The 26,530-nt window shown below is 35.5% G+C and overlaps 1 protein-coding gene across 2 annotated transcripts in view; it reads right to left on the bottom strand.

Moving 5' to 3' along the window:
* Nucleotides 1–26,530, bottom strand: part of LOC127882073 (thymidine kinase 2, mitochondrial-like) — a 66,665-nt gene that overhangs the window by 9,839 nt on the left and 30,296 nt on the right. For both annotated transcript variants that reach the window (XM_052430498.1, XM_052430499.1), the window contains 3 exons: nucleotides 13,278–13,367; nucleotides 3,500–3,573; nucleotides 485–573 (listed from right to left, as the gene is read on the bottom strand). In XM_052430498.1, the coding sequence (XP_052286458.1) occupies nucleotides 485–573; nucleotides 3,500–3,573; nucleotides 13,278–13,367 (253 nt within the window). The remainder of the gene's footprint in view (nucleotides 1–484; nucleotides 574–3,499; nucleotides 3,574–13,277; nucleotides 13,368–26,530) is intronic.

The raw sequence follows: 26,530 nt of genomic DNA, 5'->3' as shown, positions 1-26,530 counted from the left end.
GTGCAATGCAATAGTTTTCGAAATGTAGAAGTAATTGCTCAACTAATTAATAGCATTTTATGCATTAAAATGGCTAAGTTCAAGGTTACATATGTACATTGTTGTATTACTGGGAATGTTAAACGGTCTTGCTTTATAGTGACAACATATTTCAGTTGTTTTTTCCTATCACTGTTGAAATGCTGTAGTTCACACCACATACTAGTAGATTAATTTAACATTACGAGGAAAGGATGACAACCAACCATCCAACCAAAGGAGTAACCAAATGACGTATTGACAGCTGAGTTATAATTGTTTTCAAGTTTTGATCAGTTTCAGTAACTTAAATCCAGGTTGTTGGGGTCATGGTTAATCACCTAAACTTCTGTTAATTGTAATTCAAGCACATATTTAATAAACAATTTTGTGAAAGTATATAAATGGCAAGAAAAACTAAGACTAACTACTACTGTACAACTTGTTTTCAACAGGCTCCACTGACCAATGAGATCAATATGCATGTCTTCGTTGTCCTGTATCCAGTTGTACCATTCAGAGAGTATGGCATAGTCCACTTCAGGCATCAAACCACTGCAACAACACATGAAAATACCATAGATTTTACATAGAATAAGCCCATGACAAATATGTCATCACAAGAACACAACAAGAAATGTGGGAATGTAAACAAAACCTGGTTTTCAATCAATTTACAAGGTCCTTCACAAAGCTGGTCCAAATTGTTATCGAGGTCTGCTTGCAAGCTACCTTAAACAAGATCGGCACTAAATTAATTCAAACTCAAGTTCCATAATTACTCAAATTATTGGACACTAATTTTAAGTCAAAATAATTCTTTTCTACACACCTAGATTTTCCCCTATAATTAATCACTATTTATTTTCTGACAGTTGCATTTAATCACAACAACCTTCATTTGTGGACATATCAGACGTCATTTAACAACCGGATGACTGTTGTGAAACTTGGCAGATGAATGCATGAAATCAGTGGAATGTTGCTATTATTGGCAAGTATGCTTGTACGCACAACAATATTGGAAGAATATTGGAAGATACAGTACAGCCAACGCGGAACAAACATAATCCTTGGTCAATCCACGGCCATAACGTTAGTACTCTGTAGCCGCGTCGTGTGTTCACGCGGCGTATCGCAGAGGCAGGCGGCATCGATCCGCACAACCACGCCGAGTCTGTATTAACCTGGCATACTTTTGCTGCATAAATCTGCCGCATATTTACGCGGCGGATCGAGTGCAAAGATATACACCTACATGTACAATTGTGAAGCGTCGAAAGCTATATTTACGCTACTTTCATAGTTATTATTTTCACGTTTTAATAAGCTGATATGATTTTTCTATAATGCTTTATAGACTATTTATATTATATATATAATATCACTCAAATATATTCGACACGTAATGTGCCTTAACAAATTATCATTGAATTAATTATGCACAACTGTAAATGTTTCGTTCGATTCTCAAATGAGCATTATTTAATTTCTAATCCGAAACACGCTACCGAATTTAAATGCTAACGTGACATTAACAATAAAATTTTAGCGTAAAATAAACAGTTCTTTTTCCTTTGTCTCAATAAAAAGCGCGAAAATTATGCAGACATGTAGAACGTCGCATGGAAAGTGTGGGTGTATTTTGTGTTGTATAAAGACATGAACAACACGTAAGGCGATTTACGCGTGTTCAGTGGAAAAAAAACCGCCCCGATTGGACATTATTTCATCACATCTTTAATAGAAACAAATGCCAATATTATTTATTTGACACTTAAGAAAAATGGCAAATGTTTGTATTTCTCAAAATTCATGAGAACTTTTATCATAAATATTTACCAGAATTTGCTTTAAAACTGGAATATACAGGACTATCAGGTAATGAGTAGCGACATGAAAAATAGTAAGTATTCAGTAATAGATACATTCAATTAATTATGATTTTAAATATTATTATAATGTTCTTTTAAAATTTATTGACTAATTAATCATTTTTAAAAGATTTTTATTTTATGATGGCGCATCGACTCGGTGGATCGCAGTTTGCCTTGGCGGACAGATGCGAAGCATCGCCACAAAATGCGACGTGCCGCCGCATACTGACGCTGCTTCAAATGCCGACTTGGCATCTACTAGTTGCGCCTTGACGCCGCGGATCGCGAAATATGTTTGTTCCGCATTGGCTGTACTGTATATGCAATTTGTGTATTGCAAGTGTGTCCCTAAATTTTCTGACATTGTTTTCAGATATTTATGTGAATCTAAATTTCAGACGCAAAAGAATGAAATATTTTTTAGTGTCCAAAAACTGAAGAGTAATTACAGTACCTGCAATACACAAATTTCAACTTTTAACTTCTTGCCGTGTTAATGATTGTATTTTATGCTTTATCCATAAAAATTGCTCAGTTAAAGGGAACATTATAGAAAATAAACATGGACTGATATAAACCCATAGACAGATGTAATATTATATCAGGCATGTTTGGAGCATGTTGATAGCTTCATCGAGTCTGAGGTATGAGAAAACTCAAGAACAGGTGGATCACTACACATAAACAAGAGCACCGAATAACGGGTGCCAACGCTCGGCTGCGAAGGTTTGTAAGAAAAAAAAACATTTATTTTTTTAGAGGTCACAGTGAACTTGACCTTTGACCTAGTGAACCAAAATTGGGTGTGGCGTGTAGAACTCATCAAGGTGCATCTACATATGAAGTTTCAAAGTTGTAGGTGGAAGCACTTTGATTTTAGAGCCTATGTAAAAGTTTTATATTAGAGGTCACAGTGACCTTGACCTTTAACCTAGTGACCCAAAAATAGGTGTGGCGTGTAGAACTCATCAAGGTGCATGTACATTTGAAGTATCAAAGGTGTAGGAGGAAGCACTTTGATTTTAGAGCGAATGTTAAGGTTTATGTTAAAGTTTTATATGAGAGGTCACAGTGACCTTGACCTTTGACCTAGTGACCCAAAAATGGGTGTGGCATGTAGAAATCATCAAGGTGAATCTACATATGAAGTTTCAAAGTTGTAGGTGGAAGCACTTTGATTTTAGAGCTTATGTTAAAGTTTTATATTAGAGGTCACAGTGACCTTGACCTTTGACCAAGTGACCCAAAAATGGGTGTGACATGAAGAACTCATCAAGGTGCATCTACATATGAAGTTTCAAAGTTGTAGGTGGAAGCACTTTGATCTAAGAGCCAATGTTAAGGTTTTAGCACTACGCCTAGGGCGGACGGCGAGCTGGCTATGACAATACCTAGAGTTTTCTCCGAAAACAGCTGAGCTAAAAATGTGTCTTGCTCATCAAAACATTATGGCGACCACATATTTAAAGTTTTAAATTTCTCCACAAACTGAAAAATTGAACGTGGAAAAACCAACCAACAAACAGATAGTGGGCCTCTGGAACAGCCGTTTTTCCATTTGTGGGTGTCAGGTAAATTAATATAATGACACAATAATACATTACCCTTGATACAAATTCTCCACAAAACAGTATCGTGCACTGTACAAGGATCTTTCAATCATCTTCACAGGACGTTGCTGAAAAAACAAGAGCATTGCATAACTGGTGCCACACTCGGCTAGGGGTGGAGTTTTGAATAAATGAAAGCTTGTCAATTTTTTTTTTTTTAAACGTCACAGTGACCTTGATCTTTGACCTAGTGATCTAAAAATGGGTGTGGCGTGTAGAACTCATCAAGGTGCATCTACATATGAAGTTTCAAAGTTGTAGGTGGAAGCAATTTGATTTTAGAGCCAGTGTTCAAAACCTTAACAAAATGTTGTGGTTTTAGCACGCCGCGGACGGGGTACAACACAACTAGCTGGCTATGACAATACCTCGGGTTTTCTCCGAAAACGCAGAGCTAAAAATCAACAAAATCAGTGAAACTGTCAGCTGCTCTTCCATTATATGTTTTGTCTTTGTATGGGTTAATTGTTAACATGGGATAACAAAAGCAAAGATGATAATTGCTTTCAATTTATATTAGATAGTTTGTTGACAGTTTGCAAAGTTCATACAGATCAAAGCTAACTGTGTAACAATAGTGAATGACAATAAGAGAATGGGTTTAAAGCCTAAACATTTCCAGTAACTGCAAGTTGCCATTTAAGCATGCTCGGAATGACATTAAACACACAAAAGTGCATGTACCGGGGTGTAGCATTTTGAAACAATAGCTTTGCATAACATTTAACTTAAGTCCCCTATCCTATTAATTGTAATCCGAGTAAAAACAGGATCACCACGAGTTTATTTATCATAATTTAGTACTTTTTAGTTATGGCAGGATGCAGATTTTAGTTTAATTTTTTTTCAGTAACTACAGAAACCACAACTTTGGTATGAGGAAAAAAAACTGAAATAAAATGCATATTAACCAGATGTTCCTTACACTGGGACAACGGAGGATGACAAGCCGTGTGGACCACTTCCCACATACAAATTTTCATCAACATAGCTTGAGCACTTTTTGAGGGGTTAGAGGCTCCAGATTTTAATTATCACTTATTTCTGTAACAATTTAAACCAAAATTTTTGCCAGACAAATAAAGATAAGTAACAAGCATGTTACGCATATCACCATCTATAAAGATACTGATTCTTTTGATAAACAGACAGAAGAACAAACTCAAACACACAACTGAAATAGCATGCATATTACCCATATAACCCTCTTTCAACATACCAATTTTCATGGTCCTAGCTCATAATTATTATTTTGTGTTATTGCAGGATCACAATTTTTGCCTGCCAAAACACCCTGAAAAAAACATGCATATTCCTCATATAGACTTCTATCCAAGTTCCAAGTTTCATCAACATAGCAAAAGTACTTTTTTGTCACCACATGATCCAGATGCAGACAGATAGAATAAGAGATGTGTTTTGCCAGAAACACAATGCCCCCTAATGTGCCGCTTTTTTTTTGGACCTTTGACCTTAAAGGATGACCTTGACCTTTCACCACTCAAAATTTGCAGCTCTATGAGATACACATGCATGCCAAATATCAAGTTGCAATGTTTAATATTTCAAAAGTTATTGCAAAACTTTACTGTAAGGTTAAAGTTTTGGGACAGAATGACAGACAGAAAGACAGACAGGCCAAAAACAATATACCCCCAATCATTCGATCCGGGGGCATAATAACAGACAAGAGTAAACTCATAGACCACTACAATTACACCAGAAAGGACTAAAAATACAACATGAATACCATTATTACTCTAAATTTTTTGATACCACCTAATTTTACAGCAAAAAATAATTATTTTGTGTGACTCTAAATTTTTGGACTTACAGATTTTTGTCTATAATTAATGACTCTAAATTGTACGACAGTCTATTTAACATCGCTATTTCACCTTATTTAAGGCCTGATTTTGCTTATCTGTTGACCCTTGGATCATGTGTTTTTACAACAGGATTTTTTGTCATAAAACCTGGCAAATTAATGCCTGAGGGCACTTGACCATTACATTTGCCTTATTGGGTAAATTACCATGTAACCGATGATAAACAAGGCTATTGTCAAGCAATATGGTCCCCTACCGGCTCCACCATTGTCAGAAATTCCACCATTTTCAGAATTTTTTGTTATTTTTTGGTTGCCATAGCAACTTCAATTTTTGACGTAGGAACAAAATGAAATGACGTGCATAATGTCCATATTGCCATCTACAGGGCTTAACACTAAGGCACGTCCGAAAGACATTCACTGCCTGTACCTAGGTCCGGGCTAGCCAATGTCCCAGTAACATGCCCGACTGGTTGTGTGTATTTTGGGCGGGATAATGTGTTCTATATTTGGAACCCCCTGATTGAAATAAAAAATAGGCCGACAATTCAGAAAATCCCCAGCGGTTTTCCTGGTAAAACACGTCAGAACCTATTTTTAAACGGAATTCCGCTAGATACGGTTTTGATTGGTTTCCTCGAAGTGACGTGTTTTCTCAATTAAAATACGTTTTTAACTAAAAGCCGGGATCGCCCAGGATTGTCCGGGATCGATGAAGGTATAAAACTCGACATTAACACAAAGTTAATATAAAATTATTATTTATCAATTTTAAATAATTTTAATTTGTTTGATCGATTAGAAGTGTTTTGACAATCTTTTTTACGCAATTCAATTAGCAAAACTAATATTAATGGTCGATCCCGGCTTTTAGTAGAGAGTTTACCTTGTACAATTTTTACGACTACCGTAACACGTTATTTGTTATTTTGCGACACCTAAGATTCACTTACCGTTTGTTGTCAGACGGCAACCGCGGCAATCTATGTAAAAAGGTTTTAACGTTCATGTCGTTGTTTAAGTTTGGCTTTACGGGTGGGAATTGGGGTTCCTCGGATAAGAAAAGAAAAGGGAAGGAGGAAAGTAAGAGAAAGTATGAGGAAAAAAAAACAAGGAAATTTCTCCATAAATGGCGTGAAGTTACAAATAGATGTCTTAAGTAGATGAATATTGAATTCATTAGCATTAGTAAGGCAAGCTAATAAGATTGATTGAATCATAATTGCGCATCTCCACGCACAAGAAAATACAAGTTAAATGATAAATATAAAGGTTTTGATAATACTTTGGTCGGGGCACATGAAAGATTGGTCAGGGCTAGTAGGTTCTACATTTACTAGCCCGAATGGGCTAGTTGAAAAAAAGTTAGTGTTAAGCCCTTCTCTTTCCATGTTGCAAGTTTCATGAAACAAGAGCTGTCAGAGGACAGCGCGCTCGACTATTCGAGTGCTTGACAGTATAATGTAAGCCATCATAGGGAAATTGTTCATATTCAATAACTTATTAGACGATCTTTCAAAAATAAAAAAAGGAAAAAAACAATTTATTTTGTTTTTGTGGGGGGGGGGGGGGGGGGTTGAGAGGGGGTATAATGTGGGGGGGGGGGTCATTTATTAGACAATTTTTCAAAAATAAAAAAAAAATATTTTTTCTTTTTTATTTTATTAGATGATGTTTAAAAAAAATATTTATTTTTTTATTTTTTTTTTGGGGGGGGGGGGTAGGGGAGGGGGTTGAGGGGGTGAGAGGGGGGTATAATGTGATGTGTGGTAATTTATTAGATGATGTTTAAAAAATGGGGGGGGGGGAGGTGGGGGAAAGGGATTCTGGGTAGGGACGTGGGATATTGTTTGGGTGGAATCCATTGTGGTATTCAGGTAAGTGTTGTTTTGTCAAAGTAATAATAAAATGTGATCATAAATAAAGAAGTTATGGCAATTTAAGCAAATGTTTAATTATCTAAGTGTAAAAGGGGCCATTATTATGTCAAAATGCTTGATACAGTGGTCTGCTCTTGTATATTGGTTGGGGTCATGTTGGTAAACAAGTATGCAACATATAAAAGCAATATGTCACAGGATATAGGAAATATTTGGGGTAGTACGCAAACTTTAACATAGATTTATCAATAATATGCATATTCTAAGTATAAAAGGGGCAATAATTATGACAAAATGTTTGATAGAGTTGTCTGCTCCTGTTTATAGGTTGGGGTGATGTTGGTAAACAAGTATGCAAAATATGAAAGCAATATGTCAAGGAACAATGAAAATAAATGGGATAGTACAAAAACTTAAACATTTGGTGCATATTCTAAGTGGAAAAGGGGCCATAATTATGACAAAATGCTTGATAGAGTTGTCTGCTCTTGTTTATAGGTTGGAGTCATGTTGGTAAACAAGTATGCAAAATATGACAGCAATGTGTCAAGGGACTAAGAAAATATTTGGGGTAGTACGAAAACTTTAACATTTGCACGATTACGCAGACGCTGACGCCAGGGTGAGTAGGATAGCTCCACTATATATATTTTATATATAATAGTCGAGCTAAAAATATTAAGAACTTTTTAAGTTATCGCAGGATCCAGAAAAGTGTGACAGACAGACAGACAGACTCACCAAGTGCAAACCATAAGTCCCCTCCGGTGAAACTGGTAGGGGACAAAAAATTGTTTCACCCAGCAGCATTTGAGCAATAAGTTTATATGAATGTTCATAGTGATACATGTAGGTATTGTTTTATAATATTAGGTATGAGATTAAAACGATGCAAAGTTGTATTTATTTCAAACCAGAGGAAGAAGAGTACAACAAAATAAAACTATTGTGCATTGATGTATTGTTTTATTTCAATATAATAATTTACAAACAAATATAGCATACCTATCTATAAATTTTCGGACACATTCATGTTTTGAATACTTTCCATATCTAAATTTTTAACAATTTTTTTTATCATTTTATTTTTAAGTGTCCGCAAACTAAGAGTAATTGAGGGTAATCATATTTAGAATTAAAACAAGAGGGCCATGATGGCCCTGGGTCGCTCACCTGAGTAGAATTAACGTTAAGCAAGGGTTCTAAACGTTGTTTTGTGAAAAGAAAAGGGTTTGTTGTCTTGGCAAATATATACATACATGTATATGCTTTATATGTAGTTTTTAGTGTGTGTGTTTATGTTTTTTTAAATAGACATTTGTTACCCATTGTGACAAAGCAATATTTTGGATAAAAGTTATATGAAGACAATTATTTATTAATAAGCATCAGCAAAAGAAAAGTACATTTTTTCCGCAAATTGTTGTGCAGCTTTGAGATCATGCCATAAGAATCTCTGCATCTTTGGATGTTATATGAGATGACTAGTTACAGCTTGTTTTTGCAAAAACAGCTTTAGATACTGAAAACAACTGTATTTTTTCAATAGATTGATTGTTTATGAAATAGTTTTTGCATAATTTAATACAATATTTATTTTGAATTGTTATCATATATCAAAGTCGGCTGTAAAGAAGTAAATGAGTATGAGAATAATGTACAAGAAATTCCAAATTGATCTTCTTTTAATGTGCAAAACATCACTTGATCTTTCTCATAGTTACAAATGTGTGCAACTATAGAAGTAAACACACACAAGACATTGGAAAATGTATCATATCAAAACACCTGTCAAACTATTTGTAATTTAAATGCAAAAAATATGTAGAATAAATACATTTTTTCGCAAAAACTGCCAAAACCACCTTTTATTTTTAAACAAACCGTTTTTGTGATCCTTAAAAGATGTGATAAAATGTTTTTGACATAGTGTTTTTAATCAACTGGAACAATTTCTAGACTCAACTTGCAATGATATTTCCAATTCAAACAACAATAAAACCCGATAAAATCACAAATCTTTCATAATCACACAACAACTACTGACTGACTGCAAACTGTAGGCCTTAAACGTTTCAAGTTGTAATCTATTTTATGAAGGGTGTCAATCTGCCATCACGACAAAAGTGCCCAAATCATCATCATCATCATCATCATCATCATCATCATCATCATCATCATCATCATCATCATCATCATTGTGCACCATCATTACAACTAGAGTGTTAACCATATTAGAACAAGAGTGCCAAACTGTCACAAGATACGCCCGTTCGAAGGTTTTGGACACCATGCTCAATGCTTGAAAGTGTCCTCAAGACCTAGTTATTGACCCGGCATGACCCATATTTGAACTTGACCTAGATATCACTTAGATGTAACATCTGACTAAATTTGGTGAAGATCAGATGAAAACTACTTCAATTAAAGAGCGGACAACATGCTTAATGCTTGAAATGCACTATGTGACCTCGTTTTTGACCCGGCATGACCCATGTTCGAACTTGACCTACATATCATCTAGACACAACTTCTGACCAAATTAGGTGAAGATCAGATGAAAACTACTTCAATTAGAGAGCGGACACCATGCTAAATGCTTGAAATGCACTAAGTAACCTCGTGACCTAGTTTTTGACCCGGCATGACCCATATTTGAACTTGACCTACATATCATCTAGACACATTTTCTGACCAAATTTGGTGAAGATCGGATGAATACAATTTGAATTAGAGTCCGGACAAAGTGGCGCCGTTGAAAATGCACTAATTGACCCTATGACCTAGTTTTTGACCCGGCATGACCCATATTCGAACTTGGCCTATATATCAACTAGATGCAACTGCTGACCAAGTTTGGTGAAGATCGGATGAATACAATTTGAAATAGAGTCCGGACAAAGTGGCCCCTTTGAAAATGCACTTATTGACCCTATGACCTAGTTTTTGACCCGGCATGACCCATATTCGAACTTGGCCTAGATATCAACTAGATACAACTGCTGACCAAGTTTGGTGAAGATCGGATGAATACAATTTGAAATAGAGTCCGGACAAAGTGGCCCCTTTGAAAATGCACTTATTGACCCTATGACCTAGTTTTTGACCCGGCATGACCCATATTCGAACTTGGCCTAGATATCAACTAGATACAACTGCTGACCAAGTTTGGTGAAGATCGGATGAATACAATTTGAAATAGAGTCCGGACAAAGTGGCCCCTTTGAAAATGCACTTATTGACCCTATGACCTAGTTTTTGACCCGGCATGACCCATATTCGAACTTGGCCTAGATATCAACTAGATACAACTGCTGACCAAGTTTGGTGAAGATCGGATGAATACAATTTGAAATAGAGTCCGGACAAAGTGGCCCCTTTGAAAATGCACTTATTGACCCTATGACCTAGTTTTTGACCCGGCATGACCCATATTCGAACTTGGCCTAGATATCAACTAGATGCAACTGCTGACCAAGTTTGGTGAAGATCGGATGAATACAATTTGAATTAGAGTCCGGACAAAGTGATGCCTTCCGCCCGCCGCCCGCCGCCCGCCCGCCCGCCGCCCGCCCGCCCGCCGCCAAGGGGTTTCACATAATACGTCCCGTATTTTATACGGGCGTATAAAAACTGCCTTGCGGCCTGGCAGCCAGTTTTTAAACGGGCCAGAACCATTTTTGAACTCAGCTCAGATATTTTTGGGACAAATGTTCTAACAAAGCTTCACGAAGATAGGACAAAAAATGTAACATCTAGAGTGTTAAAAAGCTTTTTCTTTTCTTTGGCCTTGTGACCTAGGTTTTGACCTCAAGTGATCGAGTTTAGAACTTGACCAAGATATCATTGGGACAAATCTTTTGACCAAGTTACATGAAGATCAGACGATATATGTGGCCTCTAGAGTGTTAACAAGTCATAATGTTGACAGCAGATGAGGCAAGACGGACAAAAAGTGATCCCAAAAGCTCACAATGAGCATGTTGTGCTCAGGTGAGCTAAAAAAAATGTACCGTAATAACCCAAGTTTTTGGCCACTTAAAAAGAATTAATTTTGTTTGTGTCTTAAAATTTAGATATGGAAACTATTAACAAGAGGGCCTGAAAGGCCAAAAGTCGCTCACCTGAGATAACAAGATATTATAAGGACAAATCTTCTGACCAAGTTTCAAAAGATCAGACAATAAATATGGCCTTTGGAGTGTTAACAAGGTTTACTATAGCCGTATAAGGAAAAATGCCCCGCTCCCTGGCAGCCATGTTTTTCAACCAACCGGCATCATTTTTGAACTCGTCCGAGATATATTTGGGATGAATCTTCTGACCAAGTTTCATGAAGATCGGACAGTAAATGTGGCCCCTAGAGTGTTAACAAGATTTTACTATTGTCATATAAGGAAAAATGACCCGCCCCTTGGAAGCTGTTTTTTTCAAGCAAACATAATTATTTTCGAAGTCATCCAAGATATTATTGGGATGAATCTTCTGACCGAGTTTAATGAAGATCGGACTATAAATGTGGCCTCTTAGAGTGTTAACAAGATTTTACTCTAGCCTTATATAGCCATATAAGGAAAAATGCCCCGCCCCTTGGTGGCCATGTTTTTCAAGCAAACGTAACCATTTTCGAACTTATTCAAGATATCATTGAGACCAATCTTCTGATTAAATTTCATGAAGATTGGACAATAAATGTGGCCTCTAGAGAGTTAACAAGGCAAATGTTGACGGCGCACGACGGACAAAAAGCGATCACAAAAGCTCACCATGAGCACGTTGTGCTCAGGTGAGCTAAAAAGTAAAAAGATTTAACATAATGCTTTCTTAAACGGGGCCTTTTCACAGATTTTGGAATGTATTGATGCAAATGCTTTATATAGATAAATTTTAACCTGGGATCTAAGAAGCTGCAGTAAAAAAACAAAAATAAAATTGAAGAAAGAAAAAAAAGTAACACTTAACTGGGCGCAAACCACTGACCCCTAGAGATAAATTCTATTGCTTCTACCACTCGGCCATCCGTTCTCATACTATGACTGATGTATTAAATTCTTTACAATATAAGCAATCCTCGTAGTATCATAAAATATAACAACAACAACAAAACAAATTATTCAATCGTTTGGCGTTGCAACACTTCATAATTTTCAGGTTTAACAATTATCAAAAGATGCATATAATGGATATTTTAGAACATGGTAAATGTTCAGTATTACTGTTTCCTCACAAATATCATAACTACAACGAAAATTTGCAAATCTGGAACATTTTTTAAAATTTTGTCAATTGGTAAAATAGCGCTATAAATTACACTGTCCTAAAATTAAGGGTCATTAATGATAGATGAAAACCGGCATGCCCGAAAATGTAAGTCACACAAAAAATTATTTTGGCTAACAAAGAGGGTGTACTAAAACTTAGGAGTAATTATGGATTACAAATATATTTACAAAAATAATATTATGTACAAGATTAAAAAATGAATGATATCAATGTAATGATATCTTTATATTATATGCATTTATCACTTTTTGTAAATTTATTTTTTGTTTTAGAAACTCTTTTGTTTTTTTTAGATTTTATTTTATTAAGATCACAACAAGGCTTCACAAGATTCTAGTCTGAAAAAAGAAAACGTCAAATCCCAGGTCACAGCAGATCAAAAAGGTAATCTGCTATTAATTGTCACAGCCTAGACCAATGTCTACAAATGTCCACAGATACACAAAGCCTCAGAGAATGGTAATACTATATGCTATTCCGCAATTATCATGGGGTCGTTAAAAGATGTGCATAATTCTGACATTTCCCTTTATTACAAGTATTCCAAGTTTCATCCAAGTAAGTTTTGTACTTTTTTTTAGGGATTGCAGGAATAAATTAGGTGGATGAACTGGACAGGACTGAAGGAGGGAGGGTAAACCTACTGTATAGTCCCCTCTGTTGTAAGCTGTAGTGGAATAATAATGCAGGCACGATATAATTCTTTTTTTTTTTCATTTTGTTAATAGCGAACAGATATGAATAACTATCGCATGCTTTGATACTTTTGTGTACAGACCGTGTCTTTTCTATGCACATCTGCCATGGTCAACTGCACGTAAGACTGGAAAGCTAAGCTCCACCGAGAGGCATCTTTGTACATCATTTCCTGCATAGAAATAGCAAATACATGAAGTGCCTGTCACATATATAAAAAGAATGATGTACTTATTTATTTCATCTACAACAATTTGTAAGAATTAATATGGGCTGTGTCGCGGCAAAACCTGTATTCGTGACATCAGTTATGACGTTGGTAAAATCTCTGTAAAGTGACGTCAACATTTTATTTAATTTGCGCGATTTCGTCATCACTGCAACATGTGGATCTGTGTAGCTGTTTTGGACAGTTTAATATTTGTGTTAAATATGAAATGATGTGATATGGGTAATGAAATTGAAGTAAGTAGTATATTTTATTATTATTGGCTATTTTGCAAAATTGGTTTGATCTAAATATTTAATAGAATATAGCGAACTAGACGTGTTTACAAGTTAACCACCATGTTAAACGTTGTTAAGATATTCAGTAAACGAAAATTTATTTACGGTATAACTTATCAGACTAAAAGTTTGTTATTTTTATTTGTACATGAATTGTTGTAAGAGTTTATCCCAACCTTTTATTGGAACCATGGGGTTACTACAAAAAGTTTTTTTTTCCAATATTGAACCCGATCGATTCTTATTTGTTGTGCCGATCCTAAAGGCTAAACAGTTTTTATAATTCAAAGCAAAATACTATTTTTTTTATTTGTTAGTTTTTGTTTTCGATTTTTATTATAAACTCGACCATAGTCTCTAAATTATTATTTATCCAACTTCTTAATAGATTTAAATAGATTAATATGCAGGAAAGAATATTGCATAGAAGTTTGGAAGATTTTTGTCACTTATTAGTTATTATCCTTGTTTCGGTAGGAAATAGCTTGCATATCGCACTTATAGATCCACATTGTCTACTTTTATTCAATGACTGAGTGCAAAAACAAATTTCTGTAATTTCGCGTATAGAAACACGTATCGATTATTTAATGTTTGAATAATTGGCATAGACTATATACGTTTCCAGGAACTGGACAATTTATTGTCCGACTACTTTGGGCGAACTCCATCTGCATCTCAAGTGAGCTCAAATTCCGATGATGGGACTTATATAAATTCCCCAAATGATCATTCATTTAGTGAGGACGAAAACAGTTCAGCAGCAAATAGTGTTGATTGTAGAGCCAGAAATTTCATTCACCAACATGACATTGTATGTAACAACAGTGATGATTATGAAAGTGATGTGGACGATACATACAGCGTCAGTGGTGCATGCGCCAGTGGTGACATGGACGCTGACTATGCAACTGTCAGGCAGTTTCTCGAGATCGGATGTGGTTGCAAGAGTAAGTGTACTGTTAATTTTGAAATTGGCCAGGTATACCATCATATATTGAACATGAGAGAATTGACAAAGGAAGAGAAGGATATTATTGTCATGAGTAATCTTAAGTGTGGAAATGGCCTGACTACAAAACAAGGGAAGCCAAGGAAACGTTCGATGGTTTCATACAATGCATTCCAAAAGCCAGTTTGCAAGAAAACGTTTATGCTGGTTAATGACATTGGTAGATCAGCTTTAGAAAATCTTGTAGACCATTATAAGCAGAATAGTCCATTGCCAAGAAAGCAATGGAAACGTAGGAAAGAAACCATCACAAGCCGTCATTTATGATGATGTAAAACGCGTGGTTGAATTTTTGCAAAATTATGCGGACACGTATGGTATCCCCAAACCAGCAGCTCCCAGAGGAAGCGACAATACTCCTCCAATTTATCTTGACAGTGGTAAAACAAAACTAACCATTCATAAAGAGTATATAGAAAGTTGTCGCGAGGCTGGGGTTAGATCTTTACAGCGAACTGCTTTCTGTAAAATTTGGAAAAGCTGTCTGTGTCACATTAGAATAGCTTCGCCTAGGGATGATGTATGCGCAACATGCAAAGGCCATAGAAAGAACATTATGAAGGCAATAGAAGAGAGTGAAAAGTTAGAGGCTGCCGAAAACTTCAAACAACATGTGATAAATGCCCAAAAAGAAAGAGAACTTTATAATGACTGTGTAAAGCGTGCCAAGGAAACATGCATATTAAGTTCTGATAAAAGAACAAACCACTATACTTTTGATTTTAGTCAAAATGTATCCATTCCTCACTTCTCGCGACAAATGGGGCCAATTTATTTCATGTCCCTTCGCAAAGTACAGATTTTTGGTGTACGGATAGATGGACTGCCTAAACAGCTCATTTTTTGAATGATGAAAGTGAAACTATGGGCATAGATGGTACCCAAACCCACGGACCCAATGCTGTCATCTCGATGCTGGATATAGTGCTAGACACCCCTGGGCGTGGTAAATCGACATGCTCCATCCATGCGGATAATTGTCCAGGTATTATTTTGTAAAATTATCCAGTGGTAATCAATCATATGATTCATTTAGTTATATTTGAATAAATATTTCAAACATATGAGTAAATATTGTGTTCTTAACAATTAAACATTATTTATATCTATGACTTTATAGCATATGGTAATAATTGTTTGATTTTTCTTTTAAAGTAGGCTTAACAGAATGTGTAACATTACCTTAATAACAAAGAAAAAAATATAGAAACGTTTTAGTATGTATTTTTCGAATGTAAACATATGGTCTGCAATATTTTACAGGTCAGAACAAGAACCGCTACCTCATTGGCTATTTCACATGGCGTGTGATGACCGGCAGACATGACGTGATAGAATACCACTAGTTTTAGAACAAATAGATACCTGATAATATATTTTTAACAAAATAAATGTGTTCTTTAATGTTATTTCATGTCTTGTTTATAAGTGTGGATTTTGATGTAACATACATCTGAATGCGGTTTACTTGAAAACGTTGTTAACGTTGTTAACGTCAAAACACCTCTGCAGTGCTGTTACTAAAATAAAAATTTCTCTGTAAGTAATGGGGCTTTATCTATAAATTTGGTATCATAATAACAAGCACAGAACAGTCTTTATCAATCCATAGAAAACAAAAAATGTGAAATTTTGTCACGAATACAGGTTTTGCCGCGACACGGCCCATATGTTTTCTTTAATGTTCTAAAACAATTCCACAAATAACACAATTGACATTTTCAGCAATCAATATTCATTTACGAATAACCAAACAACATTGAACACATACACTTTTTTCATATAAACAAATACAAAACAAGAGGGCCATGATGGCCCTGAATCGCTCACCTGACTAACCAAATACAATCCCAACCCAGATTTCATCAAGATAAACATTCTGACCAAATTTCATAAAGATTAGATGAAAACTGTGACGTCTATTGTCTACACAAGGTTTTTCTATTATTTGACCTTGTGACCTAGTGTCTGACCCCAGGTGACCCAAATTCAATCCCAACCCAGATTTCATCAAGATAAACATTCGGATCAAATTTCATAAAGATTGGATGAAAACTGTGACCTCTATTGTCTGCACAAGGTTTTTCTATTATTTGACCTAGTGACCTAGTTTTTGACCCCAGATGACCCAAATACAATCCCAACCCAGATTTCATCAAGATAAACATTCTGACCAAATTTCATAAAGATTGGATGAAAACTGTGACCTCTATTATCTATACAAGGTTTTTCTATTATTTAACCTAGTGACCTAGTTTTTGACATAGTGACCTAGTTTTTGACCCCAGATGACCCAATTACAATCCCCACTCAGATTTCATTGAGATAAACATTCTGACCAAATTTCATAAAGATTGGATGAAAACTGTGACCTCTGATGTTTCACAAACAAATTGTTGATGGTTTTTCTATTAATTGACCTAGTGACCTAGTTTTTGACCTCAGATGACCCAAATACTATCCCAACCCAGATTTCATCAAGATAAACATTCTGACCAAATTTCATAAAGATTGAATGAAAACTGGGACCTCTATTGTCTACACAAGGTTTTTTTATTATTTGACCTAGTTTTTGACCTAGTGACCTAGTTTTTGACCCCAGATGACCCAAATACAATCCCAACCCAGATTTTATCAAGATAAACATTCTGACCAAATTTCATAAAGATTGGATGAAAACTGTGACCTCTACTGTCTACACAAGGTTTTTTCTACTATTTGACCTAGTTTTTGACCCTAGATAACCCAAATACAATCCCAACCCAGATTTTATGAAGATAAACATTCTGACCAAATTTCATAAAGATTGAATGAAAACTGTGACCTCTACTGTCTACACAAGGTTTTTCTATTATTTGACCAGTGACCTAGTTTTTGACCCCAGATGACCCAAATACAATCCCAACCCAGATTTCATCAAGATAAACATTCTGACAAAATTTCATAAAGATTGGATGAAAACTGCTACCTCTATTGTCTACACAAGGTTTTTCTATTATTTGACCTATTATGTGACCTAGTTTTTGACCTAGTGACCTAGTTTTTGACCGCAGATGACCCAAATACAATCCCAACCCAGATTTCATCAAGATAAACATTCTGACCAAATTTCATAAAGATTGGATGAAAACTGACCTCTACTGTCTACACAAACAAATTGATGACGGACGCACGCACGCACACACGCACGCACGCACATACGGACGCCAGACATCACACGGTCACATAAGCTCACCATGTCACGTGAGCTAAAAACACATACAAAGGCCTGATTTTGGGTGGCCTACAACAAACTGAATAAACTTTGTATAGGACCACTATTGCTTTGTGATCTCAGAGTTGTTCAAGTTATTTGTCTATACACAACATATTATCCCTGGGGCATGTCAAGTTTTGACCTTATGATTATGACATGAATACATTTTTCAGAGGATCGCTTAACAATGTTACTGCTGAACTTTGTTATCTTGGCCTCCAATAAGACTAATTACTGCTGAGGTCAATGTGAATTGAGATTCCCAAACATAACTCTTCTGAAACATTTCACATTTTGTCGTTTATCTCCAAGTAATCTTGTATTTTCACACACTGTCTGAGTCATTGTGTGAGGTTACGGACCCAGTTTCATAGTTACATGTATGCCCTTCAATTTAGTAGAATTTAATGTATCTCCATATCACTGTTGCTACAGGGATTCAACTGAAATTTAAAAAATGTGTTTAAGATCATCATGCAAGGTCAATCACCATGGCCCCAAAATTTTACATGCAATTATGCATAATTAAGGCCCTTTTGCACTATAGAAAATTGAGGTTTACTTTTACAAGCAGCAACTCCATATTGTTCCCTTGAAGCATGAATAAGCCCCATTTTGTACTTAAACAAGTCAATAAATAGTTTGCAAACAAGTTGAAATTTATTTTAATGTTTGAATGCAACAATACATTTACCATTGTTCGACACTAATGGAGACTCCTTGAAATGAGACTCAGACTTATTTTTTGTCAAGGTAGTCCGTCGGACACCTTCAAATTCATCGTTGAATTATACAAAATCCATTGGTTTCTAATTTGTTCTTTTCGCAAGATCAGAATGTCCACACTTTTACGCCTACTTAAAAATGTCACTTATCATTTAGCTTGGACACATCCAAAAAACCAAACAATCCAAAAAAAATTATTTGGGTTCCGTGTTGCAGTCCAAGCATGTTTAAATAATAAAAACTCTCGAATTCCAAATCAACTCGATTGTTGTTGTGTTTTTTTCTTTGATATTTTTCCTGTAGTAAACTAGCTTTTATCAAAAATAAACAAGGCTATTGTCAAGCAATATGGCCCCTACCGGATCCACCATTGTCAGAAATTCCACCATTTTCAGATTTTTTTATTTTTTAAATATTTTTTTTGGTGGCCATAGCAACCACAATTTTTGACTAGTTCGCTCACCTGAGAGGAGTTGGTTCATTCAATCTTTACCAAATGTCGAACTTGGCCTAGATATTGTCCGGACAAACATCCTGGTCACGTTTCATCATTATTTCATCTACAAGTCATGATCAATGTACCTATGAAGTTTCATGATCCTAGGCGTAAGCATTCTTGAGTATTATCCGGAAACCATTTTTCTAAGTTGAGTCACCATGACCTTGACAGCCATTGTGTGAATACGTTTTTTGCCACAGTGACCTTGACCTTTGACCTAGTGATCTGATAATCAATAGGGGTCATCTGCGAGTCATAATTAATACAGACCTATTTACCCTACCGATTGCTTCTCAGTAGTATGGAGGGAATCTCTCAGTAGTTTTGGGCTGTTGTCAGTAGTTTTAACCTTTTCAATCATTTTGAGCATTAAAACACCATATCAGTTTAACGGTACATAAAGCATTAGATGAATTTACTTGCTAATAATTAAATCTGTTAAGTGATTTTATTTGCTTTTATTTGTTACAGCCTTTGCCATTTGGTTTGGGAAAAATGGCGCGATAAACCATGAAATTTGAAAAAATAGCGCGATAAACCATGAAATTGGGAAACATTAAGCATTATAAATATGATTATAAGTAACAGAATTAAAATTGTTTTTAAGTGCATGTTTGACAGCATTTTTATATTATAAAGTGCTGCTTTAATGTCTTTTTACAATGAAGACAATATTTAATTAATATCCATCCACATGCATATTAAACTTACAATAATCTATAGATTCTTAAATACACCATTTGATCATAAGCTCTTTAAGAGTAGCTATTAATTTAATTCAGTATTTTTTAAAATTAAATATCATAAGGGGAAAACATAAACAAATATTGACAAACACCCTTTAGTGTTCTTGTTGTGTTAATAATGTATTAAATGGAGTTAAAACAATATATTTTATTTGTTTACCTTTCAATATCTTGCACTTGACAACCTCAGTTCAATCACAGGAGTTTGAAATTCTATCAATATAGATAATCAAATTGCTAAATAATTTTTTTTATACCCCTATATAGTATAAAGACTACTATATAGGGGTAAAAATGTTTATTTAGCAATTAGATTAGCTATATTGATAGAATTTCAAACTCCTGTGGTTCCATGCTATTTCATTAAACAGTACAGCGTAACAAACATAATATAGCAGAATATGCATATAAATCTTAGTATACATAGATCCACTAACATATAACTCAAATCATGTTTGTCTCTTTCCTTTTGCGAACGATACTCATTATAATAAATGCTTTAACTTTGTGAGTAGACTGAACTACAATTTTACAACACTTGTTTCCGTGACGCACATTCACGGTGCATATATTTCTGATAAATATTTTATTTTTATCTCAAACGTAGTATTTTGCGTGAATTGACACACGCATTACATTATTCCCTAATGACCATATGATAGCCGTTGTTAATTTGAATGGTATTTATTATTTTCGCCGTTAATCACAATTACTTGTCTGCTTGCTGCCATCTTGGACATGTGTAAAAACAGGCATGCTCAATCCCGAAACATCGACTTTCGTCGGTATTCTCCGCAATAGAGAGAGAGATGTGTATACTGGATAGCAAAGTAAAATCGTATATATTCGGCTAAATTTGCGAACCAATACGCAAGTCAGTTGTTGTTCGGTGACGACTCGACAAGCTCGATCAGCACTCGTTCCCCGGGTGGCTTGAATTTTAACGTTTCTTACTACGCAAGCGCCAAAATGATTATGATTGATAAATTACCCGCAAAGACCGAAAATAAGCGAAAGTACGATTAAAAACTGAAATTTGACCATTTTGATAGATGGATCCGTAGTTTTTCAGTACAAGTCCGTAGTGCATAGTTTAGCCAAATAATCCGTAGTAACTACGGCGAATCCGTAGAAGTAAACAGGTCTGTTAATATACCTATGAAGTTTCATGATCCTAGGCATAAGCGTTCTTGTGGCATCATCCAGAAACCATTTTACTATTTCAGGTCACAGTGACAATGACCTTTAACCTAGTGCCTTGAAAATCAATAGGGGGCATCTGCGAGTCATGATCATTGTACCTATGAAGTTTCATGATCCTTGGCTTAAGTGTTCTTGAGTTATCATCTGGAAACCATTTTACTATTTCGGGTCACTGTGACCTTTGATCTAGTGACCTGAAAATCAATAGGGGTCATCTACAAGTCATGATCAATGTACCTATGAAGTTTCATGATCCTAGGCCTAAGCGTTCTCGAGTTATCATTCAGAAACCATTTTACTATTTCGGGTCATCATGACCTTGACCTTTGACCTAGTGACCTGAAAATCAATAGGGGTCATCTTCGAGTCATGATCAACATACCTATAAAGTTTCATGATCCTAGGCATAAGCATTCTTGAGTTATCATCTGGAAACCATTTTACTATTTCGGGTCACCACGACCTTGACCTTTGACCTAATGACCTAAAAATCAATAGGGGTCATCTACAAGTCATGATCAATGTACCTATGAAATTTCATGATCCTAGGCCTAAGCGTTCTCGAGTACTCATTCGGAAACCATTTTACTATTTCGGGTCATCGTGACCTTGACCTTTCACCTAGTGACCTGAAAATCAATAGGAGTCATCTTCGAGTCATGATCAATGTACGTATGAAGTTTCATGATCCTAGGCTTAAGTGTTCTTGAGTTATCTTCTGGAAACCATTTTACTATTTCGGGTCACTGTGACCTCTGACCTAGTGACCTGAAAATCAATGGGGGTCATCTACAAGTCATGATCAATGTATCTATGAAGTTTCATGATCCTAGGCCTAAGCATTCTCGAGTTACTCATTCGGAAACCATTTTACTATTTCGGGTCATCGTGACCTTGACTTTTCACCTAGTGACCTGAAAATCAATAGGGGTCATCTACGAGTTATGATCATTGTACCTATGAAGTATCCTAGGCCTAAGCGTTCTTGAGTCATCATCCGGAAACCATTTTACTATTTCGGGTCATCGTGACCTTGACCTTTGACCTAGTGACCTGAAAATCGATAGGGGTTATCTTCGAGTCATGATCAATGTATCTATGAAGTTTCATGATCCTAGGCATAAGCGTTCTTGAGTTATCTGCGAGTCATGATCATTGTACCTATGAAGTTTCATGATCCTAGGCCTAATCAATCTTGAGTTATCATTTGGAAACCATTTTACTATTTCGGGTAATCATTACCTTGACCTTTGACCTAGTGACCTGAAAATCAATAGGGGTCATCTACAAGTTATGATCAATGTACCTATGAAGTTTAATGATCCTAGGCCAAAGCGTTCTTGAGTTATCATCAGGAAACCTTTTTACTATTTCGGGTCATCGTGACCTTGACCTTTGACCTAGTGACCTGAAAATCAATAGGGGTTATCTGCGAGTCATGATCAATGTATCTATTTAATTTCATGATCCTGGGCATAAGCGTTCTTGAATTATCATCCTGAAACCATTTTACTGCTTTGGGTCACCGTGACCTTGACCTTTGACCTAGTGACCTGAAAATAAATAGGGGTCATCTGCGAGTCATGATCAATGTATCAATGCAATTTCATGATCCTAGGCATAAGTGTTCTTGAGTTATCATCCAGAAACCATTTTACTATTTCGGGTCATCATGACCTTGACCTTTGACCTAGTGACCTGAAAATCATTAGGGGTTATCTGCGAGTCATGATCAATGTACCTATGAAATTTCATGATCCTTGGCATAAGCACTCTTGAGTTATCATCCGGAAACCATCTGGTGGACGGACAGACATGAGCAAAACAATATACTCCCTTTTCTTCGAAAGGGGGGGGGGGCATAATGAGAAAACTGCCCCCCCCCCCCTCCCAGCAGCCATATTATACAACTGACCGGAACCATTTTTGTACTCAACTCTTGTATCAAGGAAACAAATGTTCTGAGCAAATTTCATGAAAATTGGGCCAAAAATGCGACTTCTACTGTGTTTACATGTTTTCACTTCATACATATAGAGAAAAATGCCCCACCCTTTGGCCATGTTTTTTTCACCAATCACATCCATTTTCAAACTCGTCTGAGATATCAATAAAACCAATGTTTTGACCAACTTTCATGATGATTGGGCAAAAATTGTGACTTCTAGAGTGTTTACAAGGTTTCTCAATAGCCAAATAAGGAAAACTGCCCCGCCCACTGGCGGCCATGTTTTTCAATGGATCGGAACCACTTTTATACTCGACCAAGATATCATTAAGACAAACGTTTCGACAAAGTTACATGAAGATTGGGCATGAATTGTGACTTCTTCAGTGTTTACAAGGTTTTTCTTTCTTTTTTTACCTAGTGACCTAGTTTTTGACCCTGCACAACCCAGTTTCGAACTCGGCCGAGATTTCATTGGGACAAAGCTTCCGACCAAGTTTCATGAAGATAGACAAGAAATGTGGCCTTTAGAGTGTTTACGAGCAAATGTTTACGGACGGACGGACATACGACGGACAAAGACCGGTCACAAAAGCTCACCTGCGCAATCAGGTGAGCTAAAAATATTAAGAACTTTTAAAGTTATCGCAGGATCCAGAAAACCACCATTTTCAGCAGTATTTCTAGTCTATTTGTTGCCATAGCAACCATAATTTTTGATGTAGGAACAAAATGAAATGACTTGCATAATGTACATTTTGCCATCTATCCATGTTTCAAGTTTCATAAAAATATATTAAGAACTTTTAAAGTTATTGCAGGATCCAGAAAAGTGTGACAGACACACACAGCGCAAACCATAAGTCCCCTCCAATGAAACCAGTAGGGAACAAAAAATGATCACAATACCCTTTATAGTTTACACAACGCACATTTAATGGCCCTTATTTGTTCAATAAGGCACTGATAATGGGAACACTCAACAGATCTGCATCCGTCGTCTGTGAATACCGCGTGTCACTATCAATCAATTTCTTCTGTGGTTTATTGCAATTTGTTGGATTTGTTATACCTACCTAATTAATCAGTCCTTAAAGTGTACTCCTACATTATAAACTAATGGCCAATTACTTAAAAGACTAATGTATTATACTCGGGGAAATTGTTCTTTTCATGCATTATTAAAAAAAAAAATTCAATCAACATGTAAAGCGATTTTACATATTATAATTGTAATAATTACTCACAACTGTAGATATTTTGTTGAATTTTCAAATGAAAATTATGATGTTAACATATTTTAGCTTGAAATCAACAGTGCGCATGTATTTCGTGTTGATCCTTTACCCTGTTAAAAAGTGCAAAAAATAAATAAATACATATGTACAAATTCACTTATTTAACATGGGTGAATTGATTTTTGCATAGCAACTTTGAAGCGCATAAAACATTTAGACCTTTTAATTTTGGTTAAACTTTCGTAGTTCATTTCTTTATCTGATTGTTTAAATTAAAACATTTTTAGAAATATTTGTGAGAAAATATATAAGCATATGTAAACGCAATGAAAGGCTGTTACACCCATATGATGTGATTCATTAACAATGACACAAAACAAAATGGTTTTGGTTTGGTTATGGTTAAGTACCCTTATCACAAGGTTCAATAAGCAAGTATTTAAATGCATAATAGAAAATACTTTTTATGCCCCCGGATCGAAAAATTGGGGGATATATTGTTTTGGCCTGTCTGTCATTGTATGTGTGTGTGTGTGTTCCAAAACTTTAACCTTCTTCATAACTTTTGCAAAATTCAACATAGCAATTTGATATTTGGCATGCACAGGGTTTTTTTCTCCATTTTTTGGGAAGATAGCCCATGGCTTTGAAATTGGGAATTTTATCGGCATTTTCATGAAATTGGGAAAATAAATTCATTAGCCTTTTTTTTCCATACGAAAAGTCCACTGATTAGGGAAAACCTAAATTTTACATAACTTTTTATAATCATTCAAATTAAAAGAACAAAATCATATAATACTTTGTTAGATGTAATTGAATTAAAATTGAGATAAAATACGCATTAGACACTTCTTTCTAAAAAAAAAAAAAAAAATTTTTTTCTTTTTTTTAATTGGGAATTTTTTGCCACATTTTGGGAAAAAAGTATACTTTTTGTGATTGGGAACATAGCCGAATTTCGGCTATAAAATCGGGCCAAAAAAAACCCTGATGCATGTGTATCTCATGGAGCTGCACATTTTGAGTGTTGAAAGGTCAAGGTCATCCTTCAATGTCAAAGGTAAAAAAAAATAATTCAAAAACTTTAACCAAAACTTTAACCTTCTTCATAACTTTGCAATATTGAACGTAGCAACTTTATATTTGGCATGCATGTGTATCTCATGGAACTGCACATTTTGAGTGGTGAAAGGTCAAGGTTATCCTTCAATGTCAAAGGTCAAAAAAAATATTCAAAGCGGCACATTAGGGGGAATTGTGTTTCTGACAAACACATCTCTTGTTTTTAAACTTACAATATTTAACTTAAATACTACGCGAATGGGTTAAATAATTTTGCAATGTGAGATAATAAACGACAACCAATATTAAACAGCAGAACTACAAACTTTCATAGATTTACATGATGAAATACGCTAAAACATATGTGGACTCCATGAAGTCTTTAAGACTCCTAAATTTCTAATATAGGTAGTCCAAATTACTCGTTACACTGATTAGTTAGTGTCAAACGCTCAGTACATATCTCTGTAACCATTACATATTTGATGTTCAATTGAAACCTGACACACGTCTTTGGGCTCATAATGTGAGGTAACTAAGCAAGGACTATAGCTCTGAGCTGCAATTTAGCAGAATTATGCCCCTAATTGTAATTTGTGTACTAGAAAATTCAGATGTTTATGTGCAACAACTACTATTTCTAGCTGACATGGGTTTGAATTGAGGGCCAGTTGGGTCAAGTTCACTGTTGCTAAAAATATATATTTAACGTTTGCCTTCAATTCTGTCTCTTATGATGGAGATGTTGTGCTTAAAATTGTATGTGTTAAAGGCTGATCTAACAAGGCATTGTTTTGTGGCCAGTAGGGTTATTGTTACTTTAGTTTGGATGGAGATACTGTGCCAAAATTTTGTTTCTAGGTAGCTTTAATGTAGCCCTAGGGTGGGATTGCATTTTTGACCGTCAAGGCTTATAATTAGGGCTGTCACGATACGCCGTGAGCGTACCGCGGTATGTCGTGGTACGGCAACACTGTATCGCGGTACGTACCGCGATATTTTACAGAATATGTATCTGTGAAGAAAACAGCAGAATAACAAGTTTAACAAACTTTATTAAACTCAATAATCAGAAAACACTGGTATCATAGTATGACTAGAAACTGTAAAAGAAACTGTAATAAACTTGATAGAA

Source organism: Dreissena polymorpha, chromosome 5 (assembly GCF_020536995.1).
Source record: "Dreissena polymorpha isolate Duluth1 chromosome 5, UMN_Dpol_1.0, whole genome shotgun sequence".
In the NCBI taxonomy this organism is placed as follows: Eukaryota; Metazoa; Mollusca; class Bivalvia; order Myida; family Dreissenidae; genus Dreissena; species Dreissena polymorpha.
The sequence above is the reverse complement of the archived record's forward strand: the minus strand, read 5'-3'. Positions and strand labels throughout refer to the sequence as shown.